Source organism: Myotis daubentonii, chromosome 2 (genome assembly GCF_963259705.1).
Source record: "Myotis daubentonii chromosome 2, mMyoDau2.1, whole genome shotgun sequence".
Taxonomy (NCBI): Eukaryota; Metazoa; Chordata; class Mammalia; order Chiroptera; family Vespertilionidae; genus Myotis; species Myotis daubentonii.
In genome coordinates this window covers 181440414-181460512 of record NC_081841.1, presented here as the reverse complement: position 1 = coordinate 181460512, position 20099 = coordinate 181440414, and the positions used below count along the sequence as shown (strand labels likewise).

At 39.9% G+C, this 20099-nt stretch overlaps 1 protein-coding gene across 20 annotated transcripts in view; it reads left to right on the top strand.

The window, feature by feature from the left end:
• DOCK9 (dedicator of cytokinesis 9) overlaps positions 1-20099 on the top strand; it is a 257697-nt gene that overhangs the window by 140797 nt on the left and 96801 nt on the right. For all 20 annotated transcript variants that reach the window (XM_059685010.1, XM_059685008.1, XM_059684999.1 and 17 more), the window contains 7 exons: positions 1142-1231; positions 4753-4835; positions 6470-6539; positions 8588-8683; positions 9665-9799; positions 15338-15512; positions 16519-16586. In XM_059685010.1, the coding sequence (XP_059540993.1) occupies positions 1142-1231; positions 4753-4835; positions 6470-6539; positions 8588-8683; positions 9665-9799; positions 15338-15512; positions 16519-16586 (717 nt within the window). The remainder of the gene's footprint in view (positions 1-1141; positions 1232-4752; positions 4836-6469; positions 6540-8587; positions 8684-9664; positions 9800-15337; positions 15513-16518; positions 16587-20099) is intronic.

The following is a 20099-nucleotide window of genomic DNA, read 5'->3' as shown; positions in this document are numbered from 1 at the left end:
ATCCACCTGTGAAGGACTTTGGTGGAGAATAGAGTTCCTTCCTTCCCTTCCTGTAGAATTAAGGGATCCTTATTCTAAAAAACAGGAGGTAAGATTAATTTCAAAGATGGACACAGTGCAATAAGAGAATATATATATAGGTGAATCAAACACAACACAGAGAAAATGTGGGCAGGAAATAAAATTAAGTTACACATAAAATATGTGCCCTGCGGTTCTCCACCTCTACAGGTTGGGAGGAGATCACAGATTTGACCCAAAGCTGCTTATCAAAGGAAGAAGAGAAACAGCCGGGACAGGTGCTGGGAGACCCCAGCTTAGTAATTAGCCAGGAAGAGCCAACAGGGTAGATTCCGTTAGCAAAATGTTTCATGTATGCTGTTTTATAATCAGTTAATAGTTCCAAGGATTGTAGTCCGTGGGAGAGGAAATCTTTCTGAAGTCTGAGGTCCTGTTTCCTGTATTGACATTACTGTTCTGCCCAAACAATGTTAATTGGAATAGACGTGCATCTGCCTAAAGTCTTGAGGCATTTTGTTATTTAAAACAAGCATTTAAGCCTCATGAAACAAGAATAGTTCTAAGGCTCATAGGAGGGGGGGTAGAATTCACAATTCATAGATTCCGTTGGCAAATATTGATTAAGGGCCTTCAACCTCTCTGGTTCTTGGGCACTGGAGATGTGGTAGTGAACACAGACATAAAGGGCAGTTCAGAGATGGATAGTGGCGATGGTTGCACAGCAGTGTACATGTACAATGACACGGGACTGTACAATTGAAAATGGTTAAAATTGTAAATTTTATGTCATATCTATTTAACTACAATACAGAAAGATAATTGGGGCAAGTGAAAAGCAGTGTAATGAGACTAGATCAAGTACCTGGGGGGTTAGGGACTCTCTGCATGGGCCTCTGCCTTACTCGGGGGGAGCAGAAGGGCTCCCGGGAGCGGCCAGAAAGAAGCAGGGGTCGTGGCCCTGCATGACTTTTGAATGGTAGGGTGTCAAGTGGGCTCTGTTGTGTGACCTGAGGAGGAGGTGGTAGAGACTGAAGTGACTGTCCATGCCAGGCCCTGCGACCTGGAGGCTGCCCTCCCCTCTTCACCTCACTCAGCCCTTGCCTGGTGCTTTCCTTCGCAGACTGCCATCCTGAGACGCCAGGGCCGCTACAGATGCTCCACGGTTCCTGCTCATGCACAGGAGGAAGCGCAGAGCTTGTTTGTCACAGAGGTAATGTGTTTCTTCTGCATTCATGTACGTTATTTTAGTCCTTTTTTCCTAAGGCTGGCCTCCCCCACCCCCTTTTCTTTACATTTTAATGATGTTTTCAGGACAGTGTCAGGGAAGTAATTATATATTTTTTTATAATGGACGTTAAAATCAGAGGATGACATGTGGTTTTCAGAATCCAAAACTTAGAAATGCCAAAGGGGGTCATTTCTGACAACAGAACATGAAAATTCTGCGTGAGCTTATGAAATAAAGCCACTGGGAGTAATGTCAGAGGCTTCATCATGGATATTTAATGGAGACTCAGCACACACATTTATGTAATCATTTACACTATTACATATTTATACTTGGAACTTACCTTCAAGACCAGTTCAATTTCAATATTTATAAAGTGGCAGGTGAAAATGAGCTGAGCCTGCCGATCCCTGATCAATGTGTGGTCACTATTTTGTTTTAACATACAAGTAATGATCATCATGAGGAAAGAAAAGTTATTGCATTTAGATTGCTGGTTCCCCCCATCTCTCCCTCTCCCCCCCCAACACACACACCTTGGGGTGTTAGTTTCTTCCTCCAGGTGCTTTTAGGTAGGATGAACTAATTAGGTGTTTTAATGTTCTTTCTTGAAGTGCTCCTTCATTGAAGTACCTGGGGGGTTAGGGGCTCTCTGAGTGGGCCGCTGCTTTTCTGGGAGAGCAGAAGGGCTCCTGGGCGTGGCCACTGGCCCTGATCCAGAAAGAAGCAGGGGCCGTTTCTATCCTCATTTTCTAGATGATAAATACGTCTATTGCTAAATTTGCCCACTATAATGAAATTATGCTTTTATAAGTGAAGACCAATGAAAATAACACAATTTAATTTCCATGGAGATTTTTTAAAAAATTCAGTAAGTATTTGAAATTTTTACAGTGTGTTCTCTCATTCTTCTGAAAAGGTAACTTTTTATCTTGCCTCCTTTGCTATTATATTAGTAAAATTAATTCTAGACAAATACAGCCAGGTATGTTTATATGATCTTAAATGTTTATTTTAAAACAGGATGTAGGCAAATTGTGACCTACAGGCAAACTCTGGCCTGCAGCCGGTTTTTATAAATAAAGTTTTGTCGCAGCACAGCCACACCCATTTGTTTACCTATTGCCTTTGGCTGCTTTTATATCACAGCTCAGAGGTAAGTGGTTGCAACAGAGACAGTATGTCCCTCAAAGCTGGAAATGTTTGCCGTCTGGCTATTTTCAGGAAAAGTTTGTTGTCTCCTGTTTTAAAGCCTGCAGCAAAATTATTAATTACTAATTCAGTTTTCCCAATTGCTTAAAAAATACGGTTTTTGAAGGGCAGCTCTCCATTAAGTTCTTTAATCGCTGCAGGTTGAGCAATAGCGGCTCCATCCTCTGCTGCGGGAGCCAACATAACTAAGCCCTCTGGAGAGCCTTCCCTTGGGTGGAGTGGAACAGCACTTCCTCTCCATCCTCTCGTCCCGAGGAGAATGACCTAATGGCTTTTTAAAAAACAACTTCAAAAAACCTGCAGTCGAAGTTCAAAATATTATTGCATTTCACAAGTTTGAAAGGTCAGTCATGAAATCAGATCTCTGTGCTTTTAGAGATATGGGTCTGTGGATACTGATTTCTGATTGAACCCATTGTCTCCTAGACTTTCCACATCCCAGAGGGATGGGTGTTGCTTGCCTTATTCTGTTTCTACCTTGGAATTTAGTAGCTGCCTGCTGTGTGGGCAGTCAACAATGGCTTATTAAATGAATGAACCTCTGGCTGCTTAACCTGGCTAAGGATGCTTTTTGCAATTCCTTATAATTTAACATATTTAAATATTATAATTACGTTTCTTACTAGTTTTATCTAAGATATCAAAAATTTGGGCACTCAGGTATTCCGTTCATAAGTGCACACGATCATGTCTGTCTGTGCTTGTGTATGTTTTAATTGGGCAGGTGCATTTTATACTTCAGAATGGTTGTAATGACCTGCAAGAGACTTTGGTGGCACAACTTCAGTGGCCCTGCTCTATGCAAAACCACCATGGCCCTGAGTGCTGCTGCTGTCCCCCATCTGGCTTCCAGAACAAAGAGAATAGGGGCTTGTGCATGAGACTGTATAATACACAGTCAGACTTGACTTAGTGATAATGGACCTGCGGGCGGTAGTGGGAAAATCCAAATCTACGGATAATTCTGAAATCATACTGGTTTGGGAATGTAATTTTAAGTGTGGATATCTGATGTTCTAAAGGTGAAAATGCTTTGAAAAATTTTTGAAAGCATTTACAAGAATGAAATAGTATTTAAAAACATTTGTAAGTACAGAGAAGAGAAATTGAAAAGTTGCTTAGCTCGCACACCTAACCCTCTTCTTAACCCTTCTCTGCTATTTATCCCACCTCTCCTATTTATCTTACCTTAATGATAGCAAAGCTTACACTACCTTCCCTCTACAACCTTGCCAGTAAAGTGCTTATAGAGAGCCTGGCACAGGGGAAGCACTTGCTGTTGTTGCTGCAATTATTTTCATGATTTTGGGGTGAAGGAGAGTTTGCCTCAAAAGGCCTTCTGGCAGTAGGCTAAGAAATAGATAAAAAGGTTCACAACTAAACAATGAAGAGAAGTAAGCCGAAAAGAGACTTTGTTCATGTTAGTTATAGCCAGCATCAAATCAACTCGGTAATACATACATGCATTTATCTACCTATGTTTTCACTTATTCACTTTTTTTGCCATACTGAAGTCTACACACATGTAGTCAAGAGCTGATCACACAGAAAAATTATTTGGGCTAAGCTGATGGTAGCTAAATCAAAGACTTCACCTATAGATTTGGACTTGTTCGTATTTGAAGATCTGGAAGATCTTATAATCTTAAGACCGTATGTGCTACTCAGTGGATCCTCCTGTGTAGATGAACGAAAGACACCATGCTGGCCCGTTGAGTCTGTCTTTTAGGAGGTAGTCTAATGCGGCCTCTGCAGGTTGGTGTCCCCGATGGAATCCTTGGCAATGGAGCGCTGCATACGTTGTGCATTCTGTACACACATGCACGTACACACGGAGATGTCATGGTGCCCCTGTGAAATGGAATCCTTCCTCCTAATACCTCACTCTGTCCCTTATAAATAGAAGAAAAAACTGAGGGCAGATTTATATAATATTGACTAACAAAGGCAGTTGTAATATCAGTAAATACCATGAAACTGTCTTATGGTTCACACTCTCTGTTCACTTTCATATTCTAGTAGAGGCCACACAACTTCTTAAGAATCAAATGCTTTTAAGTCAGAAACTGTACATTGTAATGTAAATGTAGCAGGAGGAGGTGATGTGTGTCTCCTGTAAAATCTGCTCTCAGATCACACTTAAAGCGACCCCTCTCCCAAGGGCGGTGTTTAAGTGGTTCTTCAGCTTCACGGGAATCTCTGATGATGGAATTTCAGGCGCGAGAGCATTAAGGGGAAAGAATTTTTATTTTTCTCATACGCTTTCTATTTTTTTAACCTACCCCAAATAGTGCATCAAAACCTATAACTCTGACTGGCATCTTGTGAACTATAAATACGAAGATTACTCAGGAGAGTTTCGACAGCTTCCAAAGTAAGTGAATGGGCAGACCACACAGGTGGGGTTGTACGCATAGGGAAAGTCTTTGTACTTAAAATGTTTAGGGAGATATGCACCTTCTAGCAATCAGAGTAACCGGAGAAACTATTTCTACGTGGTTTGTATGATATGGGATAGCTGTTGTTTACAGGGCATGTGACAACAGGACTCGATCCCAGTACTCTGGGATTGGCAGGTGGTAATAAACACATGGATGCTTTAATTACTTCCAGTGGCTCTTTTCAGGGTGCCACTGATAAAACACAAACAGGTGAAATTTTTTCAGTGAGAAATAAAAACAAAGAAAATGTAAGGGTTTTGAAATATGCTACAATGTGTTTTATCTTAAAAAGAATATTTTAAGAAACAAATTTTTTTTGTTTTATTTTATATTGAATAAATGAAAATTAAAAAATTCTACCAAATAAATTTTATGTTAAAAGTATATCAAAGAACAAGCATTTCCCCAGACAAATTTCTTTACCTCCTTTAAAGTATTAACTCATTCTAAAAGACACCAAAAGCAGGTACATTTAGATTGATTAGTGGTGGTTAAAGTAAACCAGGGATAGGATGTCTGTTATAAAATGGTACACCCATAAATGATGCAGTTGGCAAATTTAAATATAGTTCAGTATGAAAATTGAAAGCAAATAATGATGGGTTGTGTTTCAAAAGTAACCATCGCCAATGAAAATTTTACTTGAGATCCTATTGATATGTTTTTCTTTGTGTTTGTTGCACCTTTGATTTGTTTATACTATTCTTGATGGATCTCGCTATTTGTTTTTTCTATTTGTGTGGTTCAGCCACTCCTTAAGCTTGTTTAGCCAGCTTTCCAGATGCCTTTTTTAAAACCTCAGCTGAGAACACTCTCCTCCAACATTATCTTCTCCAGATGGGTGTGCTTCTTAGCTCTATGTTCGCTCTGTACTCTGTGGGGATTTTTTAATTCTTCCCATTTGACCAGATTAACCTATCTTCACTGATAGTGTTGTTCCTACTTTTCTCGTGGCTAAAAGAGAATAGACTGTGAGATATGTTGTACTTCCTATATGATATTTTACTTTTACTGCTGGTAGACTTCACTTTTTGGCATAAATAAGGGTTTCTGGTTATTGTGATGAGGATGAGAGGGAAGATTGTAACAATGACTAAGAACATAGATTCTCTTCTATCTCTGCCTAAGTCATCTACTTACTCTGCTCTCTGTAAGCCTCAGTTTCCTCATCTATTACTAGTGAATGGTCGTAACACCAGTTCCCGCATCAAAAGGACTAAAGGAGAAAACACGTGAAGTACCCAGCACAGTGCCTAACACGTAATCGTTTAATAAATGCTAGCCGCTATTGTTACTGTCATGTTGTTGTTGTTAATGCCTACCAAGTCTTTATTTATTAATAGCGTTCCCATTTTAAAATACCTATGTAGCTCCCAACAAGCTATGGATAGCTTTCGGGGTTCTCCTAACTCCACTGTGAAAAGCAATGGCACTGATGGTTTTTATCTTTATGTGAGTGGGCCAATTTGGGGTTTGTTAAATGCTGGTTCCTCTGATGGGAGAAGAAATGCAGCATCTCTCCAGGGACCAGGTAATTATAAAACATATTCTTTTCTTCTTTTTAAAGCAAAGGGGCCAAGTTGGATAAACTTCCAGTTCATGTCTATGAAGTTGATGAGGAGGTTGACAAAGACGAGGTAGGATGATCACTCACAGATTTTAAAATTGACTTCTTTTACAGACTTAGAAGATTAATTAGAAAATTACCAACATTTACCCAAAACAGCAATTGGAATGTTTCTTGAAACAGGGAAGAATTTTACTAAATGTGTTGTTTGATTGATTGAAATAAAGTTTCTATTTCAACTTGACTACTTAGCATACGCAGCATGTTCTCCTGGCCCTGTTTATTTGTTCTGAGATTACTTTCAAAGGCCTGGATAAGATTTGGCTGCACTGTTAAAAGATATCAAGATTACTTAGACCTTAAGTTTATATTGTTTTTCTTTTCTTTTTTAAAAAAATATATTTTTATTGATTTTAGAGAAGAAGGGAGAGAGAGATAGAAACATCAATGATGAGAGAGAATCACAGATCGGCTCCTCCCACACGCCCCCCACTGGGGATCGAGCCCGCAACCTGGGCACGTGCCTCCCCTCCCCCCGGAATCGAACCCAGGACCCCTCAGTCCACAGGCCAACACTCCATCCACTGAGCCAAACCAGCCAGGACTATGTTGTTTTTCAACAGGATGTCTTAAAATAATCTGGTAGCCAGTACATTTTAAGTTGCTGTTTTTCAGTGATTGCATTGAGTGAAGTATGTAGTGCCCAGAAGCTCTGATGTTAACAACCACTTCCCCTATTGTTGGAGAAATGATAATGGCTAGGGAAGTGTACAAAGACAGCAGGGCATGAAGGGGACTATGTCCACTGAGCAAGGGAAGCCTACTAAAAGGTGGTGCTGCCCATCTCTGTATTTCTCTTTCTCCCCTACTCACTTAAGGGTACCTCATCGTGAGTTTAGTTTTTCTTTTCTTTTTAAATTGTCAGCTAAGCCAATAACACCAGCCCCTCATGAACTTTAACAATGTCCTTGGTAGCAAATTATTTTAGAAACCACTTTTTAAAAAATAATTCTGAAAAGAGGAGGTAGTCATTCAAAGTGAAAAGCAAGATATTAAGAATGTGGTGCTGATTAATAGTAAGAGGAGGACCAAGTAAAATGATGCATGCAAGGACACACAAAACAAACTGTAAAATCCTAGACAGATAAGTTATTTCTATTATTGCTAATAATAACAACAGTAAAACCACCAATATTAATATTGAGCTGGTCTAACACATGGCATAAAATGGGCCTTTATGCAGTCGTCTGCTTGTACAGAAATGAGGATCGTAATTAGAGACTAGTTTTAGGAGGTGTGAGCTGGGCAGGCTGACCCTGTGTGGCCTTCTCTTCCCAGAGGACCTACTGAAGGGTACACTGAGCACAGCCTTAAAGGGGAAAGAAGCCATAAGGGAGCACTCTTCAAGAGTGTGCGAGGGTGTGGTGGAAGACTTGCTGGATTGTGTATTTGTGTGTATATATTTCATCGGTCTGTTTATTATGTGTACAAATATATGCCTATATGTTTAGCAGCCATCCCCTTAAACCCGGATCTCAGAGCTTGGGGTCAGAACTTGTTTCTTTACTTTTCTAGCTGTTTCCTTTCCCTTTTCTAACTCCTTCTTTCTTCTATCCCTGTTGTATTCTTCCCTCTTTCCTTATTTTTCTGGTTGCCCCACCGTGTTACCTGTCCTTTCTTTATTGCCTCACATTTCCTTCCTTCCTTCCTTTCTTTATTCACCTTCCCCTGAACTAAGCCTCTGGGAAGTTTTCCAGAAATTTGCTTTTGTCCTTCAGTCATAGGGGAGTGTCATTTGAAAATATTTTTCATGAAACCAGTCAAGACTTTAGAACTTGAGTGGTCAAGTATGGTATGTACTTTCTGTGGCTCATTAAACACTTAAAAATAAAAATTTGTAGTGGAACTAGCTTTGCCTTTTCATGGGCTAGGGTTTTCAGAAATGTAGGCTTGCCCCTCTCTTTCCCTGTTAAGTGGACTCTAGAGTGCCTTGTAGGTGTTAGTGTCAGATGGTTACTCCAGTAAAGGGGCAGGGGGCAACCAAATGAATGATTGTTACACTAACCAGACTCACAGCAAATAACAGAGATTGATCACAGTGTTTTCCTTCGCTCCCAGGATGCTGCCTCCCTCGGCTCTCAGAAGGGCGGAATCACCAAGCACGGGTGGCTGTACAAAGGCAACATGAACAGTGCAATAAGCGTGACCATGAGGGTAAGGAGGCCCATCGCCTTGTTGTCCCCTCTGATTAAACGTTTTTTGCTGTAGGTCTTAGGAATAATGCCCAAGATGAATGAGCTTGCTGTTCTTTCTGACAAAAGTGACGTTGTCTGGTTAGTAAGATGCCTCCCTTTGGTTAGTAAGATTGACCCCCATTCGTACAGCCCCCTCCACCCACTTACCCGTCACCCTCTCACCACCAGTGTGAAGAGATCATTGACCTGGTATGAAGGTGCGATGGGCTAACAAAAGCTTTTTTCTCTGTATTGACTACAAAAATGATACTTGATACCTCAAAGAACGTCACTGAGAAGCTAAACCTAAGCACTTTTTCAGAGATCTACTGTGACAAAGTCAAGTGAAGTGGAAATTGAGGACTAAAGGCAAAATGGTTACATTGGGAGAAGGTTGCAAAGAGGACAGTAAAACCAGAGTAAAAAACTACCCAGGACAGAAATAGGGCCAGAGAAAGACCCGGATAATAATAAGGAGAAAAGAAGCACTGGAAACGGGGTGGGCGTAGGATAGACAGGGAGATATCAAATCGGGGGAAATGCCGACTGTCTCAGTCCTGAGGCTGGGAAATCGCTCAGAGGCACGAGGCAGAGAATGGTTTCTGTGCTGTGTGAGCAGAAACCCTGGGGATTTGAGAAAGTTTCCACCCCTCTGGGCTGCATCCCAATTCGGAACTCACTGCACTGCTTTTGGATAGTTATATAAAAATCTCAAATTCTGTGGGTGAGAAAAATGACCTGTAGATGTGAGGTGAACCACCTCCTAACATCTACAGGTGAAATTACTAGATGTGAAGGAGAGTCTTCACTCACCCAGTTACCTGGGGGCATTGGCCGGAATGAGATTTGATTTTGGGAGAATTGAACTGGTTTTAATCTATGTGTCGAATTGTGAGTAATTGCGAGAGATTGTGGTTCTTTTCATTTTGAAACAATAGCTGTGTATGTATTTTTCTTTCAGTCATTTAAAAGACGGTTTTTCCACCTGATTCAACTTGGTGATGGATCCTACAATTTGAATTTTTACAAAGATGAAAAGATCTCCAAAGAGCCAAAAGGATCGATATTTTTGGATTCCTGTATGGGTGTGGTTCAGGTAAATATGAAAAGCGTTTTATCAAGTTTTCTTATTTGTAAAGGTACCATCTGTGAATTAGCAGATCGAAGCAAACACTTCCAAAAATGGCAGTTTTGTGGCAGAAATAGCTGACTTTAAATGAGAAAAGGCTTGTTTTCCTCACTTTAACAGATGGCAGGTGTAACATAGAGGCAGAATTATGTTATAGTAGCCACAAATGCTCTTCTGCATGAGTTCTTGTGTCTAAACCTGGCTCAGCCACTTTTTAGTTGTGTGATCTTGGGCAGCTGTTACCTGTTGTTTTCATTTGCAAAATTCAAATAGTGATAATGTTTCCTGAATAGGGTAAATTGGAGGATTGGATGAGCTAACTTGAAAATATTTAGAACAGTTCTTAGCATTTCAGTGATGACTTTTATCGTAGTTCCAATGGCAGAGTAGTATATTGGTCAAGAGATTAGTTTAAGATTCAAACTGAATTCAAATCCCTGCTCTCCCACTTACCCACTCTGTAACCTTGGAGATACTACTTAACCTCTCTGTGCCTCAGTTTCCTCACTTGTTAGATAGGGATGTTAATAGTATTGAATTTGGTTTCTGAGAGGATTAATTAATAGATGCATGAGCTGAGGACAGTGCTGGCACATGGCAAACAGTCAGCAGCTAGTATTAGATATTTTTATCCTAGTTCTGCTGCACTTGTAGAATTATTCTTAGAATTTTTAAATTATATATAACATATGAATATGTACATATTATAAATATCAGGCAATACAGATAATGTGGAAGTCCTCGTTGACCCCAATTTTTCCCTTTTCCAAAGACCTGCTTTTACCAATTGGGCATTCTCCTTCCATACCTTTATAGAATTGTCTTTGAAAGTTTTCCCATCTATCCGTCCATCCAGCCATTCCCCTGCCATTTTTCAGGCAGCAACTTACAAGGATTCATAAAACACAGAACACCATCAATTTCAAGTGGGTTTGAAAGCAGAAAGGTAAACAAAGAGTCAGGGTAGGGAGGAGATAAAGTGGAATTAAGGAAAAAGTATGTTACAAAGACCTAATTAGGTGGGCAACCAACTGGACCCTATACTTCCCAGCTTGGAGACCCATGCAGTCGCACAGCACCCATAGATACAATCTAATTAGTCAGAAGCTGCCTGAGCAGCCTCAGAATGAAGATCATTCAGGCATTTCTCTTGGGGGCGCTCATACAGAGGGCACACTGTGGGATTAATGAACAGTCTCCTTGACAACTCCTCACAATAGATACAGTCACCATTATCAGAGGAGTCTTCCTTAAAATGACTCAGTGTTGCCTAATGACATCAGCCTGAATCTCAGTTCTATAAGAACGGTTGTTTTGTGGAACCAGTGTGGTTAAGGTTAGACACGTAGCTCTCTGGTCTGACCCTCAGGTATACTTGTTTACTTAAAATTAAATTACATTTTCATCGAAGTAATTGTTCATCTGATGTAAACAGTCAGACAGTGCAGAAAGGTAACACTAAAGCCACATTCCTGCCTGCATCAGCCCTACTCCCCCGTTCTCCACTCTCCTAAAATGATCATTTTCAACTCTTTTCATTAGTTTTTCTGGATTTGTCTTCATATTGCTAGATAAGGAGTGTTTGTATTCTTCATTCATCAGTTGTGGACATTATGTGCTAGTGATGAGATTGTAGCTCCTGCCACCCTCCTCTCTGCTCTAATCTGGACTGCAGTTGAGCCTTGAATAGCACTGGGTTTATGGGCGCCAACCGCCTGTAGGGTCTAAACTCTATGCATAGCTTTTGACTCCCTCAATGTTTAGTGATAGCCTGCTGTTGACCAGAAGCCTTACCAATAACACAGACAGTTGATTAACACATATTTGTGTGTTATACATATATACTGCATCTTTATGTTTGTTTACATTTTGCTCAACTACGAATGGTGCCATGTATGGTCTCTAAGCGTGTGAAGAATTTTTTATAAATTTTAACTTTGTATAATAGATTTCTGAATATTTGATAGTAGTAAATTATAAAATAGACTAATATCTATATATAATTTATTCATTTATGATATAGCTACCTTTTTCTTAACTTCCCATATTTTAGGCTATGCAGCTCATCTGCAAGTTTTTTCACATTGTCCCAAATATCACATGTAAGTGGACTGGTGCAGTTCAAACCCATGTTAATGAAGCATCAAATGTAATTCCTCTTTTTAGCTTCTGCACAGCTACCATCCTGAAAATTCCCTTTACCTCCGTCCCTATATTGGAGTCCCTGTTTTGAGAATCCTATGCTGTCTTCTTTCTTGATTTACTTTCTTGTTTTGGAGGAATACATCCTCCAGTAGTTTCCTGAAGAATCGCGTGTAAGATGTTAATTTTTTGAGGGTTAGCATATCTGCAACTATCTTTATTTTTGCATTTATACTTGACTAATAGTTTGGCTGGATGAAGATTTTCAAGGTAAATTTTACCTTAGAATTTGAAGGCACTTCATTAACTCTAGGTACTCGTGCAGAAAGGTGAGGTGGTGCTGAGGCTCACTTCATTTATTTCCCTTCTCTCAGGGACCCCAGGCCTGCCCTCCCTGTTGTCAAATATCTGAAAACAGTTGTTCCCTCTATTCTGTCCAGTTTTCTAGTAGTTATGATGGGAGAGTAAATCCAGACTCTGTTACTTCATCATGGCCAGCAGTAGAAGTTGGTGGCCTTAACTCAGATGTTTTCAGGGGCTAAGCAGGTAATTAAGTGAAAGAAGAGGCCTGATTGTGAAGCAATAGGGCAGTGATGGCGAACCTTTTGAGCTCGGCGTGTCAGCATTTTGAAAAACCCTAATTTAACTCTGGTGCCGTGTCACATATAGAAATTTTTTGATATTTGCAACCATAGTAAAACAAAGACTTATATTTTTGATATTTATTTTATATATTTAAATGCCATTTAACAAAGAAAAATCAACCAAAAAAATGAGTTTGCGTGTCACCTCTGACTCGCGTGTCATATGTTCGCCATCACTGCAATAGGGAATACTGGGACTGGGACAAACTGGGGACAGGTGGTCCCATTTAAAGAGGACTGATACTGCTGGGTGGAAGTACCAGCTCAGGGTTGCCAGGCCATTGGGTTTTTTCAAGAAGGGCAAATTGAAGATAAAATACAGAATTTTAGTTAAACCTTGGTGCTCTTAATTATTGCTAACTAATTTAAAAAACAAAAACTGCACCGTAACCAGTTTGGCTCAGTGAATAGAGCATCAGCCTGCGGACTCAAGGGTCCCAGGTTCGAGTCCGGTCAAGGGCATGTACCTTGGTTGTGGGCACATCCCCAGTAGGGAGTGTGCAGGAGGCAGCTGATTGATGTTTCTCTCTCATCAATGTTTCTAACTCTGTATCCCTCTCCCTTCCTCTCTGTAAAAAAATTAATAAAATATATATTTAAAAGAAAAAAACCTGCAAAAATAAAAAATAAAAATAAAATGGGATGGGGTGGAATACGCGAAAGCGTATTTGGGCCCTCGTTCAAGAGGATAGCATCACTTAACGTTCACTGAAAATTATTGTACGCCATCAGCTAATTGGCATGTGGCTATCTCCTGGCTGGTAACCCAACCTTCACCTAAAAGCTGCCACTGTAGAAACCAAATTATATCAAAGTATGTTTAATCAGAGTGTATAGTAAGGAGTACCAGAGTGAATTGCCAGTGATAGCAAATTAACTTCTTGTGTGGGACTCCCAAGTAGGAGTTTGATTTATATTTTTAAGTTGAGAGACTTTTCAAGTTACTTTTTAGTTGAATGTTCTGGCATTTGGAAAGTAGGAAGTAATTACTTGGTTTTATAGGAGTTTTGGTGCCCATCTTCAGCACAGTGCATAAATGATTTATTTATAAGCACAGCATGCTGGGCTATCATTCACTATGGAGTGCATTTTAGAACCGAAGGTTCTGATTTCAGTGGACATCTCATCCTTCATACTCTTTTTGCAGAAATGGCTGATGGTGTTTTTCATTTAATGAATTGTATCTAAGGCTTCAAAAATTTAAAAGCGCTTGTTTTCATTCACATTTATTGTAAACTAAGCTCCAAAAGTTGTGGTTGAAGTGTGTTGGGGTTTTAAAAGAATATATTGCTATTGGATATTATTGCAAAATTAGTTGATTAATGCTATGAGTTCAAAGAAATGCCTAAAGTAAATTTTTAAAATGGACCTGAATGGAATCCAGGTTAGACTGTTAAGCCCTAAAAGTATTTTAGAAGCTTGGAGTGATTATAGTTGTTTTATAGATAAGGAAACAGGAATAATCCAGGATCAAGGCCTAATGTCTCCTCCTGCCCCCCTTTTAACTTTTCACTTTTCATAATTGTGAGTATGTGAGGAATGTGGAGGAAAGAAAACTCATTTCTCTTCCAGACTTGGACTCTGATTCTTGCCTTGAAGTGAAGTGTAAGTGAGGTCCAGGGCAGCAATTAGGGCGCCCACAGCATGCAGTCTGTGTATAGTAGTTTGTGTGGCTTTGCCCGGAGCGGCTCTCTCCTTCATATTTCTGAGAACTGCACGAAGATGCCTTTGGGATGGTGGCCCTGTCCCTGAGACCTGCGTTCAGGAGCCCCCACAGGGACTACAGCTAACCAGCTAGAATTTTAGTGGGTGAGGGGTCAGCTCTGCCCTGAACAGGTGGCAGGAGTTTGTGATTTCCCTCAGCCTGGACCCACAAGGAATCTTGTGCCATGGTCCTTAGAGCTTGATCGCTATCTAATGCAGTCACCCCCAGGGGATGTTTGGTAATATCTAGAGCCATGTTCTGATCTTGACAACTAGAGGGGAATGCTACTGGCATCTAATGGGGACGTTTAATAAAACACCTACAATGCATAGGACGCTCCCACACAAGAATTATGAGCCCCAAACATCAGTAGTACAGAGCTGGAGAAACCCTGGCATAGTCATCCTTCATCATTTAATGCACATGAACTACTGTTTTTATACTTTGAGTCAGACACCCTTTCAGAGGCATAAAACCACAGGCATGAAGGAAGGGGAAGTGCCCCAATACCTTTTGGGACTCATCAGTGATGAGAAAGTTCTAGATAAGGAAATCGAGCATATTGATAGGTAATGGCTGGATTTTAAAAATGTAATACCACCCACTAGTTCATTTAAAAAAAAAATAGGAGCTAAGGGAATTGAAAACTTTCAGTGAAATTTCATTCGTTCAAATATCTCTCAAGAGCCTATAGTATTTTCCAGGCAGTATTCTAGAAATGGGGATGTAGCCCTGAGCAAAAGAATTCTCTGCCCTGACGAGCTTCCATTCCATTGGCGGTGAACAGACAGCAAATCAGATGACTATGTGAACTAGGGAATGTGTCAGATGGAAAAACAGAGCTATGGAGGAAAGAAAGCAGGGAAGGTGGATAGTCAGTGTTTTATGGGGAGGAGGCTTGTCAGCAAATGCCAACGTGATAGCATCCACCAGCAAATAATAACGAGAAAACTTATTAAGGCCGTCCCAATCCTTTTAACATATGTCTCGTTACCCTTTTATTTTCCATTTCAGAACAACAAAGTCAGGCGTTTTGCTTTTGAGCTGAAGATGCAGGACAAAAGTAGTTATCTTTTGGCAGCAGACAGTGAAGTGGAAATGGAAGAATGGATCACAATTCTAAACAAGATTCTCCAGCTCAACTTCGAAGCTGCAATGCAAGAAAGGCGAAATGGAGACTCTCATGAAGGTAGGCAGATCCAGCTTCCCCCGGGCACAGGCACACTCTGTGAGTGTCCTTTATTTCTGACAGAAGGTGTGGAAAGTAGACAGGTATTTTGCATCCGTAATGACAGGTCAGACAGATGTGAGCTTTTTACAGACGGCCTGTCCAAAAAAGGTTTTTGTCACATTGAAATTTATTACCCTGACATTATTTTTATAAGGAAATCATGTGATTGGAAGAACCACAGCTTTGGAAGCAGAAAGGAAGACTTGAGTTTGAATCCCAGCAATATATACAGTTTTTCAGCTGTGAGACCTTGGGCAAGCTGCTTACATTTTCTGAGTGTTGCTTTACTCACCTGTGAAATGGGAATAAAAAATGTAATTTGTTGGTTAATGGGAAGATTAAATAAGATAATGTATGTCTAGTTCCTAGCATAGGGTCAGCACTTAAAATCCTAGCTATCGTTGTTACCATGATCATTAATCATATTGTTTGGAACTTCCAAGACTAAGTTAAGATGGGCAGAGAAGCCTCTGATTAAATTGATGGGGGAAATCTATTTTCTTGACAATTCATATGTTCAGTTGGGTTTTTGTTGTTGTTGTTGTTCTTTAGACAGATGATTCTTAACCTGTTTATGTCTTAAAAATGCCTGGGAACTCTTAAAATATATTCTTTCCTTTGTCCCACCAAAGATTCTGACTTAGCAGGCCTGGGGTGGTGCCGGGAGGCCTGACTTTTAGCACGCCTGATGGGAGTGGCGTGTGGGCTGTTCATGGCTAGTATCTGTTCTAATCAGACAGTGCCCATTCTGTACCAGCTGTCAAATCTTGAACTCTCAGCAGTGGGCCTGGGCATCAGAGTTGTGTGTGTGTGTTTTAAGCTCCAAAGTGTCTCTAACGGGCATCCAGGGTTGAAATTCAGTGTGTTCTAGGGCACGTAGAGAAATGGCCTTCCTCCTCCTGTTTTAAAAAATATATGTATGTTCATCTACAAGTGACTCAGGTTATCTGTTTTGCCATTTTAGATGATGAACAAAGCAAATTGGAAGGTTCTGGTTCCGGTCTAGATAGCTACCTGCCTGAACTTGTCAAGGTAACATCATCTTAAGTCTTCTGCTCTTCATAGAATGATACTGGAATAATTCTCATTGCATCTGTTGAAATGATTAGCAGTTACATTATAGTCAATCATTAAAATGACATTGTAGTTACTGCTCGCTCTTTTCTAACTTTAATATTTGCTGAGGTGAAAGACACTGCTCACCTGAGTTGATTTCAGTCTGTTTTCCAGAAAGTGCCTTACAAAGTATTTTTTTTTATTACTCTTTGTCAGTGATTTTCAACTGGTGTGCCACAAGAATTTTTAAAACATCCAATACCTGACTGTTTAATCAGGGGCACTGACCTCCAACAGCCAACACAACAATAGCTCTCTGGTTCGACTAAATAAAATTATACCTTTTTATTTTTTTGTCACATCGACAGAAAAATATAACATTTTTTGGTGTGCTGTAGAATTTTAGTAATTAGTTTCTGTGTGCCATGCGATGAAAAAGGTTGAAAATCACTGCTTTAAGTCTATTTCCCTCCGTAGTATTTAATATTGTATTATAAGCATTGAAGAAATAACCAAAACACACAGGTTAATGTTCCCAAGGGAACAAAATACTTACGCAGCCCTTATTCAAGTTAAAAGACACAATTGCCAAGATGATGGTTCCGTGTGAATCTTGCCAACAAACCAAAGTGGGGTTGCCTGTGTTCTATTAATTGTTCGTGGGTTTTTCTGAAAGAAAAGAAGTTATACCTGTTTTTTATAATTTTGAGAAACTTCCAAGTTACTGAAAAGCACAGAGAACAAAACAACTATATTCCCACCTCTCAGATTCAACACCTATGACTATAATTTTAGCTTCCATATTTTTAAAGAAAAAAAATACATTATAAAGGTTTTTTAAAACATTATACTTGATCCATTCCCTTATTCTCCTGCAACCTCAACCGGAAACAACCACTATTAAGAGTTTTCTGGGGTTACTTTCATATCTTTACCAATATCCTAGATAATAAAGAGCTAATATGCAAACGGTTGTCACACCCTCAGACCCTTGTGCCGGGGCCAGGGGACCTGAGGCTGCACCCTCTGGCACCAGGGCCATGGGACCTGAGGCCGTGCCCCCTGCCCTGGCACCAGGGGACCTGAGGCCGTGCCCTGCACCTGGCGGGGCTTGACAGGGGACCTGAGGCTGCACCCCCTGCCTGGCGCCGGGCCAGGGTACTTGAGGCTTTGACCTCGCACTGCGGGGCTTGATGGGGGTGGGGCCAGCTGGGTCTGGGTCTCACACATTTTCGAGGCTCATGTGTGTGGGCAGGGACTTGACTCTGGGTCCCGCGGCGTGCCCCATACTCTGACAGGAGCGAGATTTTTATATACATTTTACTAATGTTCTTTCATCTCTGACACTTCTATTATAGAGAAAGGGCAAATAGCAATATTAAAATATTTCCTCTAATTAATTCCCTTTTAATGTGCACGAGTTTTGTGCACTGGGCCACTAGTATCTGTTATAATGATATATATGGTTGTGTTTTATATGTTTAAAAATGTTATATAAATGGTAATGTATTATTCTGCCCTTGCTTTTATTTTCAATTCAGCATTGTTTTGAGATCCATCCAAGTTGGTGTATAGATCTAGTTCATCTTCTTATTGTATTGTGTAAGCATTTATCATAGCTGTTCTATTATTCCCAGTTTTTCTATTACAGTGTTACTGTGAGTATTCTTGTATTTGTCTCCTTGTGTGCATCTACGAATGATTTCTTTTTTAAATGAGAGAACTATCTTTGTTTTCTCTAACTCTTTATATTCTTGCTCTGTTACTGCCTTTCTATTCTTTTTTTTTTTCTAAAATACAATGAAATACAGACTGCACACACCCACATCTTAAACACTATAATAGAAAACGTGGTTTATCTATATACAATTATAAATAGACTAGCATTCAGCACTGACCTTTACTTCAGACAACATGGTTCTTCTAAAATGTAAAACCTCCCTCCCTGGCTAGGACTTTAGAATATTGTTTTTCTTAGGACTTGACTGTTACCACAGTATCTTTTTAGCACCTGCCTATTAAAGCTAATTTTAGTGCCACCATTGTAACCACCTTTTAGGCTGGGAAGAGTTTGGTGTGTGTGTTTGCTTTTTTGAGTTATGAATTTCTGTGTATCATATTTTTTACATTGAGATTAGCTATTTTATTTCTAGATGTTTGGAGGTTCATAATTTCTCAAAGCAAAACCTTTGTGGAAACAGATAATATATGCAATGCAATCTAGAATTCAAAACACAACTTTCTACACTTACTGCGTGAACACAATTGATCCCTAGGAGCAGACTCATATTATTTGAACCTAATGTTGATTAATTAGAAATCTGTATCGTTTCCTGTGAAGACATACAGGAGTTGTGCTCTCCATTCTTCTCTCATTGCATACTACTACCTAGCCAGCATAATTTAGAATGCCTTGGTCCTAAGACGTAGGGGGATTTTTTAAAAAATAAAATACATATGTACATTCTTTAAAAAATCTGGGTCACATAATGTTGAGCTAAAGAAGTCTGCCATGGCCCAGCCGCTATGGCTCAGTGGTTGAGCATCAGCCTATGAACCAGAAGGTCACGGTTTGATTCCTGGTCAGGCATTTGCCCTGGTCGCAGGCTTGATCCCCAGTGTGGGGCATGCAGGAAGGAGGCAGCTGATCAATGACTCTCTCATCATTGATGTTTCTATCTTTCTCTCCCTCTCTGAAATCAATAAAAATATATTTAAAAAAATAAAATAAAAAAGAAAGAAAAAAGTCTGACATGAAAATACATATGTATTCTTTTTAAAATATGTGTATAACATATCTGGAGCTATTTTCAAACTGTGGGTAAAAACCATCCTCACTGAAGCTATTTTAGTTGCTAAAATCAATTTAATTGGTTTCAACTTCCCTCCATTTCTTACTTACAATTTGTTTTATTTGTATTTTTAATTTTTTTTTATTGAAGTAGAACTTACATACAGTAAAATTCTCAAGTACAGTTATACAGCTTGATGAACTTCCCGTTTGTGCACACACATAACCACCGCCCAGATCTCAATAGAGAACATTTCCAGCACCCAGCAGGCTGCCTTGTAACCCCTCCCAGCTGGCTTTCTCATTCTTTTGACCTCTGTCATCAGAGGCTGGTCTCAGCTATTCTAGACCGTCCTAGGAATGGAATCCTACAGTGTGCACTCTGTGTCAGGCTTCTTCAGCTCAGCATTTGTGACCCAGATTTTTTTTTTTCTAAAGGGTAGAATTGAATAGAGAATATGAAAGTACACTTCCCTTAAATGATGATAGACATTACTTTATAGCTATAGGTATAGATACAGATGTTGTGTGTGCATTGGGTTGTGATGCAAATGTATTTTTTACGGTGGGTCATGGCCAAAGCCTGAAAAATGCAGCAGCATATCGGGCTTAATTGCTTCCTCCTCTCCCCCACGGCTCTCAAGTGTTTTAAAGCTATTTTGATGTAAGAAGGTAGAAAGAGGCAAAAGGTAACTTTT